The sequence below is a fragment of the Ceratotherium simum genome, chromosome 5 (genome assembly GCF_057802395.1).
Source record: "Ceratotherium simum simum isolate JZ-2026a chromosome 5, ASM5780239v1, whole genome shotgun sequence".
NCBI lineage: Eukaryota > Metazoa > Chordata > Mammalia > Perissodactyla > Rhinocerotidae > Ceratotherium > Ceratotherium simum.
Window position 1 is genome coordinate 53,760,769 of NC_141904.1, and position 20,733 is coordinate 53,781,501.

Consider the following 20,733-nt stretch of genomic DNA (forward strand, 5'->3'; position numbering starts at 1 on the left):
AGTTTGTGTACCTCTGCTATAGGTGAACGTCTGCAAAATAAAAACTTTCCAGGATATAAAGTAAGGTCAGTGGATATAGTTTTGAAAATTTGAAAAACATGACTCACTATATTTGGTCTTTGTAAGTACAGAGCAGTTTTCAGAACACTTATCCAGAACCATCCGTGGACCAAAGAGATTAGGACAGCACTCCAGTTTGATACAGGTTTGCCGGCAGAATTCAGTCACCCGATCTGCTGTTTTCACTATCTCAACAGTAGCCCGGTAACTCTTCCCTTTGTATCTGCCATTGGAAGACATCAGACACCAAGTTTACTGGGCTAGTAACTACCCAGAGAAAAATCCTGTATATTAAGAGACCTGAAAAATATTTTTGCTTCTTAGAATATTCTACGTTCTTTATAGTTTGAGGACTCTGAAAACAAGGAGGAGTTTATGCATATTGTACTTTAATCTAGTAAGCTATAACAACTAAAAGCTGAGTTTTTTATTTTTATTTTTTTTAAAGATTTTTATTTATTTATTTATTTTCCCCCCAAAGCCCCAGTGGATAGTTGTATGTCATAGCTGCACATCCTTCTAGTTGCTGTATGTGGGACGCGGCCTCAACACGACCGGAGAAGCGGTGCGTCAGTGCGCGCCCGGGATCCGAACCCGGGCCGCCAGCAGCGGAGCGCGCGCACTTAACCGCTAAGCCACGGGGCCGGCCCAAGCTGAGTTTTTTAAATTAGCAAAATAAGGTTCCTACTTTCTGTTCCTAAGTTTAAAGTTTTCAAATAGTAATTTCTACACTAACTACTAAAAGAAAAGTGACTTTCATTAAGTCTTTCTTTACCCTGGGGCAGTGATCCTCAGAATGTAGTCCATGGACAGTATAACCTGCCAACTGTTACCCCTCCATGATGAGATCAGTTCAGAAAACAAAGATAAATGTTTATAAAGTTTCATAGTAATTTGCAGAACTAATTTTATGGCTCTTAAATCTAATAAAAAAACAGTTTTTGTATTTTATGTCTTTTAAATTTCATATTTCTTGTAACTCATTTTTACCATATTTTATAAAAGTATTGGTCCATGACAGAATGGAAACTTAGAAAACAAACCCAGTCCACAAATAGCTGATGAAGAACTGCCTGAGGGAACATAAATATTCTAATATCATCCACGGAAGAACTGATTCTGTGACCTGTTAAAGACGAATAAGAATAAAGGGCAGAAGAGCCTACTCACTTGGCTTTTAGGACTTCTCCACATCCGTGCCACACAGAGTCTTTGTCCAGCTGCAGCTCCCGAAGGACACGGCTGGGTTTATAGGCTGCATTGATAAGTAAAGTGAGGACCTGCACTCCATTTTTAAAGCAGAAATACGAGTTGAGAAGGAGAAAAACAGACCATTAGAACCTTGCTATCCCTTAGAATGTCATTTAGGACATGAATTCTAATCATATTAATTAACAAACTAATAACACTGAAGATACGACTGCTGACCAAAGTTGTAAATAAGACAGCAACTGGACCCTCTTAAATATTCAAAAGGTTACATAATGTCAGGAAGAAACAGGCACCATGAATTAAAAATTACACTAGCATATGCCTCCAAATCCTTTCCCAATCATGGTACACACAGAAGCTCCGGCCTCCTCAGACCCTGCCTTGCCACCCTACCTGTAACCGAGGGCTGAAAGGTTCAACAGTCCTCACATCTGTTACCCGTAGCACGGAACCCCGGCTGGGAAGCTCTGCAAGTCCAGCAGAAGCGTAGCTTTATCATGGTCCCTGGTTAATGCCACAGCCTCTCAGTCTTAGACTACTCTCACATTCACTCTCGCACAGTTCTCATGTGGTCTCTGACAGAAGACCTTTCTACACTGACAGAGGTGAACCTGCTATGCGAAGAACTGCTTAGGTGAATGTTCCATAGGGAGCAGAAATAATTACATGCCCAGTTCATTGTCCAATACATGAGAAAAGTGAGTCAATTTTGATAAAACCTAGAGTTGTCACATCTATGGCATGTGGATCCTTATATGAATGAGTCTATGAAACTGCTGTGGAATTTCCAAGCTCTTTTGCTCTAGGCCAAGAACCTTACCTCTCTAAGGACCAGGACACAATTCCCAGGTCCTACACACTGAGGCAGCTCAGCAATTCTTCCTTTGTTAAGATACGGCCCTGAGAAGCAACGGTGGTTGAAGTATATCTTTGGACAGCAATATTTTCCATTAATCATAACTGGGAAATGAAGAGAAACAAATATTCAGAACAGAGTCATTTTCCACTCCATGTTTCCAAACTTGGACTACTGGAGAGAAAAAAACAAGCATAACCACCATTATATAAAGTTAGGAATTACATATTTTGAAGCTTAACATGTTGTCTGCGAGTGCCCTTGAAACACCTTACACTTAGAACAACTCTATTATAGAGCTTATCACTGCTGAAATCAAATAACATCCTGAATTACGTGCAGATTAACACCTGGGTTAACGAGACATTGTTCCAGAGCCTTATACTTCTATCAATACAGGAAGTGAAGGATTTACTTCAAGAACCTGCAATGATTCCTGGTGACCAACTATTCAATAACCTCTTCTGGAATATTTCTAGGAAGTGATGGTGAATATTATCTAGAACTATAGTTTGTCCCCTTAAAAGCACCAAACTAGCATGTTGGCAGCTTTCGATGATGTGGGAGCCCTCTCATCTCTGGGGTTGCTCAGAGGGCTGAGAGTACACTGTGACCCCATCTCTAAATGCTTAAGTACTGTGGGGTATAACTGAGCCCAGAGACTCCCTCTCTTCAACTATCTTTCTGCATGAATACTATACTTCAATATAATGTTTTTTTAACCCCCTCACAGTAGTTGGCAATTCAGCTACTGAACGTAAAAAATTCAAAGACACTAAAACATCTTGATTTTCATATAAAGCAGAGAAGCTCTTCTGATGGATGCTGCCCTGCTAATCCAATGTTAAGGAAGGGAGATGTGTGTACACTGCCTACTGTTCATAGGACCCTGAAGTAAATAATGTCCACTCTTTTATAAGAATGCAGTCTTAGCACAGCAGTCAGCATATCTGCACCCACGTCTCCATTTGAACTCAGCCACCCAGATCCCCCTCTTCAGGATTAAGGCATTTAACGCTCCCTGCTGCTGGGAATGTTGGCAGCTTACAGTTCTCAGTTCTAAGTCCATCCTGGAATTACCCTTGGCCAGGGACTGCCCTCAGTAGGAGAGAGCCACCTTGCCCAAGGCCCCACCCTTTGTGAGGTGGAGCGGGAGCAGCAGCCCACTTCTAATAACAGACCAATGAGGGAGTACCAAGTGTGGCCACCACACCTCAATCAGGGATGACTCCCACTGGCTACACCAGCTAAAAGGCTCCCATCCTGGTGGGACTGGAAGAAACTTCTGTTACAACTGCATTGTGGCTCAACTTTTCCCTCTGCCCAATCCTGCTTCCTTTATGCCTCCCAGGAGCTATTCCCAAAAGCACTCCCAAATGAAACTCCTGCATGCAAATATCAGAGTCTCCTACTGTTTCCAAGGTAACCTGACCTATGACAAAACCCAAACCAAAAAGAACTTAGCTGTGGTCATGTGGGAGATATTAATGTCTTAATTCTGTAGTTTCAGTAGGCATTAGAATAGCCAGTAATACAACAAAAATAAGGAGTTATCTTATTTACCTTACCTTTTGATACCAAATCGAAACCACAATGAGATACCACCTCACACCTATTAGAATGGCTATTATCAAAAGGACAAGAAATAACAAACATTGGTGAGGATATGGAGAAAAGGGAACCCTTGTGCAGTGTTGGTGGGAATGTAAACTGGGTACAGCCACTATGGAAAACAGTATGGAGACTCCTCAAAAAATTAAAAAGAGAACTCCATGATCCAGCAATTCCACTTCTGGTATTTATATGAAGGAAACAAAAACACTAACTTGAAAAGATATCTGCACTACTCCCACGTGCTCTATGCAGAATTATTTACAACAGCCAAGACATGGAAGCAACCTAAGTGTCCATCAATGGATGAATGGATAAAGAAAATGTAGCATATGTATATACAATGGAATATTATTCAGCCATTAAAAAAAACTTGCCATTTGTGACAACATGGATGGACCCTGAGGTCATTATGTTAAGTGAAATAAGTCAGCTAGGGAAAGACAAATATCATATGATCTCACTTACATGTGGAATCTAAAAAAAAAAACAAAAAACCCCAACTCATAGATTCAGAGAACAGACTGGTGGTTGCCAGAGGCCGGGTGGTGGGGCAGAGGGGATGGATGAACATAATCAAAAGGTACAAACATCCAGTTATAAAATAAGTCCTGAGGGTGTAATGTACAGCATGGTGACTATAGTTAATAATACTGTATTACATATTTGAAAGTTGCTAGGAGAGTGGATCTTAAAAGCTCTCATCACAAGAAAAAAAAATTTGTAACTATATGTGGTGATGGTGCTAACTAGACTTATTGTGATCATTTTGCAACATATACAAATATCAAATTATTATGTTGTATACCTGAAATTAATATAATGTCATATGTCAATTTAAAAAAAATAGGTAGTTAAAAAAAAAGATGTTTATTAATACTATTCTGCTGGGTATTCAAAAGATACCATTATGGTCAAGTAAGTGTTACCCCAGAAATGCAAGGATGATTCAACATTAGCAAAATCTCTCAGTGAAATTCACCACATTAATAAGCTTAAAGAAAAAAATCATATCATCATCCAACACTGAAGAAAAATTATTTCGTAAATATGAACATGTGTTTATGACCAAGGTTCTTAGAAAACTAGAAACACAAGGGAATTTCTTTAGCAGTTATATGCTAGTCATGTATTTAATACAGAAAGTTGAAATATCTTCCCTTTAATATCATGAACAAAACAACAGTGCCAATATCACTACACCTGTTAAACATAGGGAAAATTTCTATAAAGGGCTATAAGGAAATAAAAAATAAGTACAGTAAACTTATTATAATAAAAGGAATTATTTTTTAAAAATGAGTTACATAGACCTGATCCTCTATGTATAAGTGATATAATAAAAAGTGGGTAGAAGAGACGAAAGTGTAGGTTCTGAACTTGAGAAAGATTTGAGTTCCATTTCTGACCCTTCTACTCATAAGCTGTGTGACCTCTGCAAGTTTGATTTCTTTTCTTTTCTAGACATTTACTAAATACCATCCAAATGCCTAATCTGTGCTAGAATATACACACATTCTACAACCAGCAAAGTGGGAGTCAAGAGTAGTTCCAGGGAGAGACTCCTACGTAAAAGGCTTGGATCCTTCTCTCATTTATCGGGCATTGCCTCTGGGACAATCTGTTTTTCCAGTGCTTTATTTTTTTAATTGTGAAATATATATAGTGTGTGTGTATCATAAAAAGGATTTAAAGAACAATAAACGTCCACCTCTCAACCATCCAGCTTAAGAAAGAGGGCTGGCTAGAAAGCCTCTGGTTCTTCATCTTAACTCAGGGATGATAATATTGATGTCCAGAGCCTTTGGCACCCAGCAAGTGATCAGTAAAAAATAGCTATAATTATTATAAATGGACAGAAATAGGGGCCAGCCCTGTGGTGCAATGGTTAAGTTTGGCGCGTTCTGCATCAGCGGCCCAGGTTCGGATCCTGGGCAGGGACCTACACCTCTCGTCAGCCACGTTGTGGCAGCGACCCACATATAAAGTAGAGGAAGACTGGCACAGATGTTAGCTCAGGGCTAATCTTCCTCAAGAAAAAAAAGGAGGAAGATTGGCAACAGATGTTAGCTCAGGGCTAATCTTTCTTACCAAAAAAAAAAAAAGAAATGGACAGAAATAACAGCCAGAGATAATTCAACTAAATATATCTTAGACAATTACAGTTCTTTAAAATCACAATTAAGAGACCTCTCTATGAAGCTATGTCCTATAAATCAAATGTATTGTTTCAGTTATTTTTAGATCTAGCCCATTAAAAGAAACTAAAGGTCCTCTTTTCCATAAGACTGCATGCACTCATACCTGAGTCTGTGGAGTTCAGCTCCTGATTCTTCACGCCCTCGTGGACAGTCCTTGAAGATGGTATTCTGGGTCAACAAAACACAACAAAATAGTGAGATAATCTGTAAGGTCAGTAAAGTGTGAGGGTTACTTTCCTTCAAATCTAAGAAGAAAGCAAATGTGGCAGACTGCAAAATTTATAATGGAAGGTGCCTCCTTGATCATTTTTTTTAACAGCAATTGTTTTTAAAAGTATGGTCTACCATACAATGGTCTACATGGTCTACCAAGCCATCAGACTGTTGGCAGACAGTGCGGTGATACTGCAGGCTCCAATCAACCTTCTTTCATTCATGTGAGCAACAAATTATAGCATTCCTTCTGGGATTCTTCAACCACAAGTAAACTGTTCATTTCTTTAATAGTCAAAGAACAGAAACATTTCTTACATAGGGTCTTTTTTCTTCTATCAGTTTTAAAATTAAAGACAAATTACGTAATAGAAAAAACAGAGAATTATCCTATATGCAGCAATCACTGGAAAAAGCTAATTTATTCTTTTAGACTACGTCCTGACTAAAACTTTGCATCAGTCTTGACAACTAAGTCAGGGAAAGATCCAAGGCCAGATGTTTGTCATTGCTCTCCCACCTTCTCTACCTGGGACAGAAGTCTATGGCCTTTCTCTCCACTTCTATTGTCTGTTTTATTACTCAGCCACAAAAACAGCTATAAATTATACAGAATTTGCTATAGACTGAATTATGTTCCTTTAAAATTCATATGTTAAGGCCCTAACTCCCAATGTGACTGTGTTTTGAGACACGGCTTTTAGGAAGTAAATAAGGCTAGGGCTCTAATCTAATAAGATTGGCGACCTTATAAGAAGAGAAAGAGAGGAAGACCTCTCCTCCTCCCCATCCTCACCATGTGAGGACACTCGTGAAGATGGCAGTCTGCGGGCCAGGAAGAGAGCCCTGACCAGAAACCAGATTGGGCTGGTACCTTGATCTTGAACTTCCTAGCCTACAGAATTGGGAGAAAATAAATTTCTGTTGTTTAAGCTACCCAGTCACTGATATTTTGTTATGGTAGCCTGAGCAAACTAGTATAGAATTGAAAACCCAATGTTGAAAAAAACACACGTACACACAGAAACTCTTGTATCTTTAAGGTGCCACTAATTAATCACTTCTCAAAAGCTGTATATGAAGGTATGCTGCAAAGGGTTTCTTGATGGGACACAAGAATGCCTTTTCTTTTAGACTTGTTGCCTTCTACTTCAGATTTTTTTTCACTGTAACAAATCACATCCTAATTTACAATTTTTGCTCTTCCTTAACAAATAACAGCATAGAGACTATTTCTTCTCTTATTCAAATGCCTTTTCAGGCTCTAAAAGCCAAAGAAAACTCAATTTGGGGAACATCTTGAGAATGCATTTTACTCTTCTGCATATAATGCCATTTTAGAAAATGCCTAAGGAAAGTATGTAAACTATCAAAAGCTGAATTAAAGGATTATGCACTTTCTTCTGAGAAAATAACATATTGAGGAGATATACTTTCTAAAACAGTTCTTTCTTTTTCTAGATATTATAACTTTCAAATGTCAACTGTTCAACATACTATTATCTTACTTACTGTTTTTCTGGTTGAACCACTGCAATTTTCCTCTGTTTGTACACTGTAAGAAGAAAACAAAAATACAAATACAAAGAAAAAGATGAAAAAGTTATATATGTATTAAGCTAACATTAGCATATTTAAAACCCTGTTCTGTATATATTTAACTAGCACGTACTACAAATAAGTGCTGATATGTCTGAATATCTAGAGTAAAGCACATTTTCTGGGTAGGAGTCTTTATACAAAGACCAAAAATAATATTTTCAAGGTTCCCTGGGTCAATTCAACTCCTACAAATATTTTCTAAGCAGAAACAGATATTCAAAAGAAAAACTGATTTTAACAGAGGGACCAAGACCATTCAATGGGGAAAGTACAGTCTTCTTAACAAATAGTGCTGGGAAAACTGAATATCCACATTAATGAAGGTGGACCTTTACTTTACACCATATACAAAAATTAACTCAAAATAAATCAAAGACCTAAACATAAGAGCTAAAACAATAAAACTGTTAGGGGAAGACAACATAGGGGAAAATCTTTATGACACTGGATTTGGCAACGATTTCTTGGATATGACTCCAAAAGCACAGGCATCAAAAGAAAAAATAAATTGGACTACATAAAAAAAACAAAAACTATTATGCATCAAAGGACACTATCAAGAGATAGAAAAGGCAACCCACAGAATGGGAAAAATATTTGCAAATCACATATCTGATAAGGGATTAATATCTAGAATATATAATGAAATCCTACAACTCAACAACAAAAAAAAACTCCAATTAAAAAAACAGGCCAAGGACTTGAATAGACATTTCTCCAAACAAGATATACTAATGGTCAATAAGCACATAAAAAGATGCTCAATACAACTATCATTAGGGAAATGAAAATCAAGACCACAGTAAGATACCACCCCGCACCCACCAGGATGGCTATTACCCCAAAAAATAACCCTCTAAAAAATAAACAACAACAAAAAACAGAAAATAACAAGTGTTGGGAAGAATGTGAAGAAAGTGGAACTCTCATACATTGCTGGTGGGATGTAAAATGGCGCAGCTGGAAAACAGCCTGGCAGTCCCTCAAAGTGTTAAACATAGAGTTATATACTCAAGAAAAATAAAAACATACGTCCACATAAAAACCTGTACACAAATGTTCACAGAAGCATTATTCATAATAGCTACAGAATGGAAACAATCCAAATGTCCATCAACCGATGCATGGATAAACAAAATGTGGTATATCCATACAATGGGATATTATTCAGAAATATAAAGGAATGAAGTATTCATACTTGCTACGACATGGCTGAACTTTGAAAACATTACACTAAGTAAAAGAAGCCAGTCACAAAAGATCACATATTGTATGATTCTCTTTATAGGAAATGTCCAGAACAGGTAAATTCATAGATGGAAAGTAGATTAGTGGTTGCCTAGGGCTGAGGGGCAGGAGGTGGAGAGGTGATTCCTAAGGGGTACGGGGTGTCTTTCTGAGATGATGAAAATTTTCTCAAACTGACTGTGGTGATAGTTGCACAACTCTGTGAATATGCTAAAAACCACTGAACTGTATACTTTAAAAGAGTAAATTTAATGTTACATAAATGATATCTCAATAAAGCTATTTTTAAAATGGGGGAGGTGAGTTGTCACTTTTAAGATTAGGTTACAAAAACACTCTAATATCCATCTTGCTTAACCTCTCTTACTCTCTCCTTTCCTGGACCTGATGGAAACCAACTACTATGCTGTGAGCTCCCCTATGAAGAGACCCACATGGCAAGGAACTGAGGCCCTCAGTCCAACAGCCTACGAGGAAATGAATTCTTGCCAACAATCATCTGAGCCACTCGGGGAGCAGATCCGCCCCCAGTGGGGCCTTGAGATGACTAGAGCCCTGGCTTAACCTGGACTGCAGCCTGTGAGACACTCGGATCTAGAGGACCCAGCTAAGTCATGCCCAGATTCCTGACCCACAGAAACAGTAAAATAATAAACGTTTGTTGCAATACGTGATTTTCTACGTTGGAAAAGATAACGAGAACACCATTTTGTTTTTCTCTGAAATGTCCAGATTCACCCTAATTGGTAACAGCCACATGACAGATTATTTAACAATCAAACCTTTGACACAGAAATAGACAGCTACCTCGTGCTCGGCGAGGAGTGCTGAGGGGATAGCCATTGGTTTCACACCAGCCCAAAGGAAATATATCCATGGATTCAACACTCACAATATACTCAGGTATGGGCTTCTTAGAACCTGTTTAGATTTAAAAAAAGTTTTAGACCATTAAATAGCCTTCTTCATAAACTACTTCCTAGACAATGTTCTACTGTTGCAATAATACAAACACAAATCTCTTAAGAAAGTTCCTTTTACACAGAAGTCAGACTTTTTCATGTGTGACAAACATTAAGAAGAAAAACTAAACTGTTCTCCTTGCATAACTGTATAAAGACCAAAACAGGTAGCAAATACACAGGGTGACCCTTAGTTATGGAATAGCAAATAAGCAACTGGGACTACCAGTTTTTTTGTCAGATGGTTGACAAATATAGTCAATTCCATGAAATAATTGGAAAGCAAAGGCAAAAATGACAGTTCTACTCAATGAGAACATTAGTTCTGGTACTCAGGAACCAGCTGGAAGGTAGTCCAGTGAATTCCAATCAGGAAGTGATGTTGGCAAGTGGCTCAGCAGGGGTTGTGTAAAAATCTATATTCAATACTGTCCTTGACATCTGCATTAAATGCCAATTCTACGAACTGGGAACAGCAGGTACCGAGTCTGACCATTTGGCAGCCAGGCCATATACAGTAACTGCAGCACTGAGTACTCACATAGTGCTTACCGTCCACAAACCTGTCCAATCACTGAACATTACTTCTAGTATATCTTTTCCATTTAACATATTTTTTGGTTCTATTGGTTGGGGGCAACCAAATTCAAAATATTATGTCTTGAATAAGCTGGGTGTTAATGCTCATGGCTCAAATATTTTGGTCACAACAAAATATATGCTATTTGACTCATACTTTCCCCTTCAAGAAAACAGGGGACTCTGTAATGAAGGCTTTTTATTCATATCGATTTCCTGAAATTTGATAGTCAAGGACAGAAAGATAAATTTTTAGCTTAGAATCTTGCATTACCAATTAGAAGTCTCTGAACAAGACCCCTATTTAGCTAATCGATTAAGTTTTACAAGCCACATTGCAGGGGTAAACATGAAAGGCACAGAATGCTCCTCGGGGGTACTGACACTTACCCTCCAGCTGGAGCCACAGGTAGGAGCCTCTCACTGCAGTAATGGTGGCAACACACACTTCTTCAGGGAGAAGAGGGTTCACTGCCTCAAGCTTCATGTGCTCCTTAAATTCATGCTCAAAAACTGACTAGAAAATAAATGAATCACATCTAAATACATACTCAGTATTAACTCATGTGCTCATTTGAGAGACTTTTTCCAAGTAATATTTAATCCTAGAGTAACGCTTTAAAGCTATAAACTTATTTTGCTTTGTTTCTTAATGAAGCAAAGGAAAATGTCTCTCTTGGTGTTATAGGCAGTATGGTCTCTGAGGTCAGATATACCTGAATTACTGCTACCCGGGTGACCTTGCTCAAACTGTGTAACCTCTTTTTGTCTCAGGTTCCTCACCTTTCAGGTGATGTTGAGAACACCTATCTCACTGGGTTATTATAAGGTTTCAATAAAATAAAGTACCTAAGGCTCTGTGCCCTGAACCAAGGGCTTACAACCACTGCTGGTTCACTTCTCCTCCTATAAAGGGCCCTATCACACAATAACTGCCTGGTTCCTGCTTCTATGTGTATCCTAAAAGGCAATCAGGATAAATAATGCTTATGAATAAGGGGAGAGGGTTGTTTAAAAGACATGTTTTTAAAATTTGCAGCTTTGGGGTCAAAATGGAGAACTGAACTTCTGTATTTGATTGTTCTCTCTCCTTTCTGACAACCCACAAACTAAAGTGTTGTTTTTTCAGACACAAACCTACTAGGATGGATATAACAGGACAAGAGACAATGACAACACTTTATAAGCTAAAATTTAGAATAGCGTCTAGAACTAATTTAGCAGATTAAAGAAAGGTAAATGAATCTAGGCTGACAGTGAAGCAAGCTAAGAACTGGCAGCACCAAGTACTGGACAACTGGAAGTGGAGAAACAGTCAAAATAAAAAGATTTGTTGAAAACATTTAAGAAGCAGCTAGGTCATGCCATCGGATCCTCCACTCCACAGTGCAAGGCAACTGTCCCTCCCCCTCCCCTTCAGAAGATGAGATTTATCCTCTAGAGAGGGTAAAACACAGATCCCCTGGGCAGGAGGACCCAGAAACTGTTGAGGGCATGCAGGCAGTGCCCAGAAGAGGGGTTAGCATATGGCATGCTGAGAGGTCCAGCCCTTGCCTCTACCCTCCAGGTAAGGGACTGGAAGAGACTTCTTGTGGTAATATGACAAGCCCAAAGAGAAACACATAAAAATATGGATTCAGGTGTTGCCAACAAATGGCCAGCCAGGTGCCACCCTATAGGGCAGTTCAAGGTTGACAAGCCTCACCCATATACTCAAGAGCTTCCAAACAGCTTTTTCTTTTAGTCCCCCATTCTTCTTATTTTTTTTTAATTTTTATTTATTTATTTTTTCCCCCAAAGCCCCAGTAGATAGTTGTATGTCATAGCTGCACATCCTTCTAGCTGCTGTACGTGGGACGTGGCCTCAGCATGGCCAGAGAAGCGGTGCATCGGTGCGTGCCTGGGATCCAAACCCGGGCCGCCAGTAGCCGAGCGCGCGTACCCAACTGCTAAGCCACGGGGCCGGGCCCCCCCCCATTCTTAAATATAAGCAAATAACCAAGAATTACCAGATATCTAAAGATAGGAAAGCTATAGACCAAAATAGACAAAACAAGCAAGCTGGAGAAAACACACTATGCAAGAAGAAAAATTCCTAAAAGCAGGGGTAATTAACATCCTGGGTGATAAGAAAAACTATTGCATCCTTAAAACAAGAATAGTATGTTATTGAAAATAAATAGAGAACAGAAATAGTTCTGGAAAATCAAAAACATGATATTAAAATCAAAAGAAGGGTTGAAAGATAAAGTTTAGGAAATCTTCCTACAAGCAAAGCAAAAAGACGAACAAACAGAAAACAGGAGAAAAAAGGTAAGAAAAGTAGAGGTCTGATCCAGAGGGCCAACATACAAATAAAAGGAATTCCAGAGAAAGAGAAGAGAGAAAATGGAAGGAAGGAAATCAAAGAAGAGATTCAAGGGATCTTCCCAGCACAGAGAGGCACAAGTGTCCAAACAGAGCACACCCACTGAGCACCCAGCACGTGGATGAAGACAGGCTACACCACGGCTTGTCACTGTGAAACATGATGACAGAGATTCTGTAACCTTCCAGGGAGGGAGTAAAAGGCAAGTCATCTATGAAAGATCAAGAACAAGAATGGTTTTCAACTTCTTAACAGCAACATTGGAAGGCAGAAAACAACTGAATAATGTTTTCAAAATTCTCAAGTAAAATCACTTCCAACCTAAAATTCCACATTGAGCCAAACTATCAATCAAGTTAATAGAATGAAGATATTTTCAAACATGCAAAGTCTACAAAAATTTACCTCCCTAGCATCCCATTTCAGGAAGCTATTGAAAGACAGGCTCCATCAAAACAAAGGAATAAACCAAAAAAGAGGATGCCATGAGATATATAAAAGAGGAACCCCAAATCTGAAGAAAGGGGAAAGTCAACTCCTTGAGTGACAATCAAGGGCCATTTCCAGGATTAAAACTACGCAGCAAGCCTAGAGAGCAATGTGTCTAGGTAGAGAGAGAATGGAGGCTGCTAAGATGGATTTGTCTCTAAGAAAAATATTAGAAATGAAAAGTTCCTACATCAGGGTATCTGAGTGGCCATGGATGTGAGGAAAAGAAAACATGGCTAGGGCACATCTTGTATTTTAACCCTTCTACCCTAAAATACAAAGAAATAACTTAAACTAGAAAAAAAATCTACACAGGTCTAGTCGAATCAAAGAGACTTCTGGGAAATGCTACAGGGATTCATTTGGCTCCAAACATGGGACTACGATTCAGGCACAGGGGCACTGGTGCTTCTTTTCTCCATAATCATATTACTCAGGGCCCATCTTCAAAGTGGATTCTGCCAGAGCATCATGTGCTAATGGCAGAACTTCAGACACCTGCAGAAGTGGCTGGTTGCAGAGACTTTTCCTGGGCACCGCCCCCCCCCCCCCCCCCGAGCTCTGATCAGTGAGACAGCTGCCTTTCTCTACCACACACCAACATAAAACTACAGCTGCTATTAAGAATAATGTGAATCACTGGAAAAACTACTGTCAAAACATGTGTGGGTAAGACAAGTGTAAAGGGAAAAATAATTAAAAATTGAGAAGGATTCTGCATTTATATTGTTTCAAAGTATCAAAGTTCTCATTTTACTGAAAATGATAGGGTATATGTTAAGTGTAGCTTATGTAAGAAAAAACTTAAGGGAACACTAGTTGACAATCCATACGCAAAGGAAAAGCCTTACCAAAAGACTAGCAAATGAATGCACAGTTATACATCTTAAATTAAAATAGATCATTACATCAAAACATGATACACTGATTTATCTGACTTTCAATTAACCCACTAATTATCTGCCTGACAGAGTGAGATAAGGGAGCTTCTGCATATATTATTTATGACTCCTCCATCCCCCAAATAAACTAAGTTTCATAAAGGTCGGGGGGGCGGGGGAATGACTGATTTCCTGATGTGATTGCCTTTGTGGAAATATTTATGAGAGGCTACTGGAAGGTGTGGGAAGAACTAGTAATAGAAACAAAATTAAGCTATGAAAAACAAGGCAATTATTAACTTGAGGACAAATTAAAAAAGGAAACAATCACAAAATACTGCAGTGTTCAGCTGTGAATCATATCTGAATGCAAATGATAGCACTCAATTCAAATTTAACCAAAAATTATAATATAACTCTAGTAGGAAGAAGAGGTGGGTAAGACAGATGAGAAAGGCAATATAAAATAGCTAAATGCTCATTTACCAAAACACAGAACCAACAGACATGTTTAAAATTAATGACTCAAAAGACAGCCCCATATTATTTTGAAAATGAGAAGTATAAATATCAGAATAACAGTGAGAAGAAGAGGAAGTGACTACTTCTGGGAAGGGAGACCATGGAAAGGGACAGGGCAGGGAACTACTGTTTCATGTTCTAAGCTTTTTACTGCTGTTTGGCTTTGTAAATCACATGCATGTATTATTTTTAATGACGTATTTTTAAACACTTAATATATGAACATTTTTTCATATTATTGAACCATTAAAAATAATTATGAACTAAAACTTTAAACTCACATGTTTTCAGCTGATAAAAAATAAAACTGATGGGTCCGGCCCGGTGGCGCAAGCGGTTAAGTGCTCGCGCTCCGCTGCAGCGGCCCGGGGTCCCCCGGTTTGGATCCTGGCGCGCACTGACGCACCGCTTGGTCAAGCCATGCTGTGGCGGCGTCCCATATAAAGTGGAGGAAGATGGGTATGGATGTTAGCCCAGGGCCAGTCTTCCTCAGCAAAAAAAAAAAGAGGAGGATTGGCAGATGTTAGCACAGGGCCGATCTTCCTCACATAAATAAATAAATAAATAAATAAATAAATAAATAAAACTGATAAACTTTAAAAACTAATTAAGTTAACAAATGAACTCTGCAGTAAATGAATTTTTCTTTGGGTCATTTTATTACAATCAACAAGCTGCTTATTTGGGTTGAGTGAGAGGACTGACTTCAGAGTGAAAATCATAAAAGCACGGGAAGCACAGCAGTCCCCAAGCCGTGGCCATGAGAGGACGGGGGCTCTCACCGGGCGGAAGCACCTCTGGGGAGCAGCTTCAGCACCACACTGTTTGAGGTAGTCGGCCCAATCAAAGTCCTGGCCCGGGTAGCCTAGGTAGGGACAAAAGAAAATGATTCACACCGCACATGCCTGCCTGCCTGGCTTTACCATTCTGCCAGATGTCCAACCACAACTTCTCATTTTGTTCATTTGAGGACTTGATCATTTCAGAAAAGGGGGAAAACACCCTATAAATTCAAAGCATTGTTAATTTCATAAAACAGAGCAACTCTGGCCAAACTATAACAATATAATAAAATTCTCTGGATCAATTTTAAAACTTTCAAGTTTCAAACTAGGCATTTCTGTTGAGCAATATTTTATATGATTAGTTGCCAGCAATTTACCAAGAAAATTTAAGACAGTTATGACTGGATTTGCTTTGTACCAATAAATCCAGTCTTAGTATCAATTCTGTTATGACGTAGGCTCTAAAGAGAAAAGAGACAGCAAATAATCTACAGTACTGTTTATCAGTGAAGACCTTTTTTCTTCCATAAAGCTATTTTCCTTAAACAAGCTTAGCTACTACTGAAACAATACTCTCAGCACTGTTTTCAGATTCATGTTCCACAGAATCTCAATGCCCTTACAACCTGAATCATGAATTCATCTCAGAAAAAAAGTTGAGCTTAACTCCCCACTTAAGTCTACCAAGGTTCTTAGTAGAAGGCTCTCCAATCTGATGCCCTGACTGCACTGTCGGTGCGTGAGGAGTTGGACTGGGCCCAACTGCCCTGCTGTGTCTGAGCAGCTCTCTGCTCCACAGAGCTTAATATTTCAAACCCACAGAGTAAGCTACTCAAGACTATGCCAGCCAAAAAGCCCCTGCAATCACCTCGTCTGCCCAACTCGGACTGGCACCACGTTCTCCCTCTGCCTCCAGCTCAATTCCTCATAGTAAATTATCTGCCATTTTCAATTACATAATCCACTGCTTTCCTTCTATTTACAGACAGTTGTGTTGTCTATAACAATGTTGAAAGCTCCAATATCTTTCATTGTTTTTTTCTTTTCACATAAAGTCAGCAGGCAGGATAAAGAACTTAGGATGTCCAGAGCCTTTCTGCAAAGCATGAACTCCCTTGTTTAGGTGTGTCCCCCACCACCATCTCCACCAGGCAGGCATTCTTACTCTCCGTTCAGATGGAGGAGAACCTCGGAGGCTGTTACTGTTTTCCCCTATTTACTCCTTGAAGGAGCTGTCGTACTCACTTTTGTCTCCCCAGTGACAAGTCCAAAGCCTGGCTCATAGCAAACATTCCATAAATGTTTGTTGGATGAATGAAGGCTGAATGGGTGGCAAAAGGTTCTGAATTTATGACTTTGGTTAACATAAAAGAGCACTTCCAGGCCAGCGTTCCAGCAGCCACCATTTAGAAAGTGAAGCTTTACCAAAAGCCTACTAATAAAGGATACATAGACTGCCAATCAAATAATCTCATTTGATGATACAAAAATCAGATAAACATCTGACACTTTCAGATACTCTAAGTTAAAAAATATCAAAAATTTCAGTCAAGCTCAACTAAGCCACATTTTTTTTTTTTTTGTGAGGAAGATCAGCCCTGAGCTAACATCCATGCTAATCCTCTTCTTTTTGCGAAGGAAGACTGGCCCTGGGCTAACATCTGTGCCCATCTTCCTCCACTTTATATGGGACGCCGCCACAGAATGGCCTGATAAGCGGTGCCTCGGTGCTCGCACGGGATCAGAACCTGGGCCACCAGCAGCGGAGCACGCGCACTTAACCGCTATGCCACGGGGCCAGCCCCGTAAACTAAGCCACATTTAAGAGTCTTGATTAAAGGGTCAAAGATTATATTTTGCAAAGTTGCAAACACCAGAAAAATGAGCTGCTACTTTCCTACCTACAAGCCTCTCTGAGTCCTACTCTTGACCATAAACGTTCCTCTGAAGTCTGAAGAGTCTCCCTCCAAGATGAGGCCCAGAAACCTAAAAATCATCAATAGTCTACCTCCTAGCTCTGACTCTAATAAGGCCTCTTCTCTTAAGCCAGCTCCCAGCACTCACTGTGTTTCCTACCCTTACCCTTCTGTGACCACCTAATAGACATAAGATGGAATGAACTAAGGTACCTGAGTGGAACGCCAGGTTGTTATGAAGATATATTTGTCAATGTAGGACAGAACATACTTTATATTAGTTTTTTAGCTTAAATTATACATTTAAAATATGTAAATACATAGAATCTAGGCCTTCATTTATACTTGTCTTGGGACCCATAAAGGTTAAGGACAGGCTGGGGCATGAGGAGAGACAGGGACAAAAGATCCAGATAATACCATCTGATAAATCTCATTTCAAAAAAAAGTTCCCAATGAACAATTGTGAAAAGAACGAACACACACCAGGAGGGGGGCTGATGTGTAAACCATTCTTCAGACTCCACTGCACGGGGAAAATACCAGGACTGTCGACATGACACACAAAAGATCGTCGTGCATGATTCTCTGGTCGCAAATCATCCATTTCCACTAGAAAGTACTTCTCATCGAAGACCTGAACATACAATTTAACAGATAAAACAGACAAATGGTTTTATGTGTATGTATACACACACACACACACACGTCATTTCCTTGGCACAGCCAAACGTTACAAACGTTACATAGCCACAGTAGGTATTAACAATAATACTAAGCACTCAATAAATGTTACTTCTGTGTCAGGCACTATTTTAATTAAATGCTTTTCATGCATTAATTCAGTGTTAACCTTCCTAACAACTTAATGAGGTGGGTACCATTATCAACCCCATTTTGCAGACAGGGAAACTGAGTTTGAAAAGAGGTTAAATAACTTGTCCCATGTTACACAGCCAGGAAGATGCAGAACCTGGGTTCAAATCCAAGTATTTGGGCTCCAAACAATATTTAGTTTAGGCTTAGTGAGAGTCAACTACACTTGTATATTAGATTTCCAGATCCTAGCCCAGTTTCAAATACCAAAAATGTTTTATGAACCTCCTCTGGCTCCTTACCACCCCACAGCCCTTCAGACTCCAGATAGGGCCTTCTCACCCCACTGCAGGTACAAAATCCCTCTTTGTTCTAAGAATAATCTTTCAAGGTAAGGAAAATTTAAATCTCAACAGATCACATGATTCAGCATCCAAGCAACTCTCTCTCTAGTCCCACTTGACTTTTGGTTCTACTTTCAGTAAATGGGCATCTGCTCTATTCCTAAACTGATCCTCTCCCTTATGGCTCAGTTGTACTGAGTAACTGAGCCTTGAAAACCTGCCCAGTTCTTATGGCTACTCCTAACAAGAGCCTTACTTTTGTCAGTTTGCCAAATAACTCAAGTCTGAAACTGGAATCCATGGCTGGAGCGATCTTACAGCAGATCCTGTGACACTCATCACCTGCTCCCCACATATCTCCTCACCTCAACAAGCCCTGCACCTGGCTGCACACTGTTGGCCTCCACACTTCAGATACCATGACCTAACTGCCAATTAAATCTCTTCTAGTTATGTACAGCTAGAGCTGCCCCCAAAGAATGTGCACCCCACTAACTCTGGTGCCCAGGCTTTGGTTGGCTGGGGTGACCAAGCTCTGAAAAAGGAACAGGCCACAGAGAACTGGACATTACAAATGCGTACAGAACTAAGTCTAGCCTCACAGCTTAGGAGAAACAATACGTTAGACTAGCAGAGCCTAAAGATCAAAACACTACCAATTTCCTAAACCAGTCACCCTGACAGGAATTCTTACCAAGAGAGCTGCCCCCATTTTACCTTAACAACTGTAGCTGGAGAAATCCCAAAAGGAGACCAGGGGTCCACAGCTTCCAATTTCATATTTACAGAGAATGAATGAGTGCTGATCACCTGTTTGTCCTGAAATGCAAACACCAAGAAGGAATAAAAATATAGTATTTTCACATTAATTTTATGCTTATATATAGCTGAATACTACTCAATTAAAATAAGGGAACTGTCCAGCCTCTGGTAAATAATATAATCCTACAATTTTCTTCCATGGAAAAAACTATCCAGGAAAAAAACCACAGGAAGCACTCCTAACTCTCTACATTCGGAACACAAGGGCCATCTGAAGGAAAAACAAGCTTATTTTATAAAAAGTCAGGGCTATGTAGTTAAGAGTAGAAAAGAAAAGACTCAAAATGCTTTAAGAGTACTTCAGGAAAAAACCAAGACTACTGTTGGAAGAAAAAAAGACGATCATCACTGCAGCCTTCAAACCTCTTCCCTCCTTCAGACACCAGAGCACTCTCCCTGACACATGGGGTTATCTTAACGCTTCGCACCTCCCCCAAATTTTACTTTGCTCCACTGCGAGAAGATAAGTACCTACCTATCACATGTTTTGTCTTTACCTTAAATAAGTAAGATGGTAATGGCTCTTCCTCCTCCTCTTTCACTTTGGCCAAGATCTCTTGCCACTCAGCTTCATGTTTCAGATGTCTGATCACTTCAGCAAAACAAGACAAGATGCTTTAAATAATGAGAACTTACGCACTTTAAAACTCTTCTGACATCAATAAAAAAAAAAAACTGTTCGAAAGCATTCACATAAACATAAAAAGAAGTCATTTTCCACTGGGAAGAGAAAAGGGTTCAAGCCCACTTCTAAAATTTTCAAAGGATTTACACCTTAACTTCAGTACTCTGTCTCTTCTGTTCAGTGCCTGGGTAGTAAGTTTGGTGAAAATACCTTTAGTAAGATGGTAAGAATTACTCTAGTCTACAACATAATATAATGCAACATTCAAACTGGGGCACGTGATAATAAATGCAAATTGATTTACACTCCAGTTTTAATACTATTGGAATTTCTTGTAATCAACAATTTGCTTTGAACTCAGGGCCTGTCCTACTCCTACACCTATCTGAATGCTGCCTAGAGAATTTTTCTTTAATTTTGGTAAGACATCAGTATGAGTTGGGGCAGAAGTCTATGAGATATATCAATATGTGTGGCAAATTAGTAAACCAATAAAAAAAAAAGAAAAATAGGCATTTAATTTAACTCCATATATTTTTTTTGCAATATCTCTATTATGCAAACTATTTTTTAATATGCAGAATAATGCATTTCTCAGTCTCATTGATATTAATAAAAACA

At 39.2% G+C, this 20,733-nt stretch overlaps 1 protein-coding gene across 1 annotated transcript in view; it reads right to left on the reverse strand.

Annotated features, from left to right (window-relative positions):
* The window catches only part of SFMBT1 (Scm like with four mbt domains 1), a 124,085-nt gene that overhangs the window by 11,691 nt on the left and 91,661 nt on the right, over positions 1 to 20,733 (reverse strand). Inside the window, 11 exon segments of the mRNA XM_087431173.1 lie at positions 108 to 283; positions 1,231 to 1,340; positions 2,093 to 2,232; positions 6,044 to 6,108; positions 7,666 to 7,708; positions 9,811 to 9,924; positions 10,935 to 11,061; positions 15,587 to 15,669; positions 17,992 to 18,142; positions 19,383 to 19,484; positions 19,985 to 20,079. Of these exon segments, the coding sequence (XP_087287299.1) occupies positions 108 to 283; positions 1,231 to 1,340; positions 2,093 to 2,232; positions 6,044 to 6,108; positions 7,666 to 7,708; positions 9,811 to 9,924; positions 10,935 to 11,061; positions 15,587 to 15,669; positions 17,992 to 18,142; positions 19,383 to 19,484; positions 19,985 to 20,079 (1,206 nt within the window).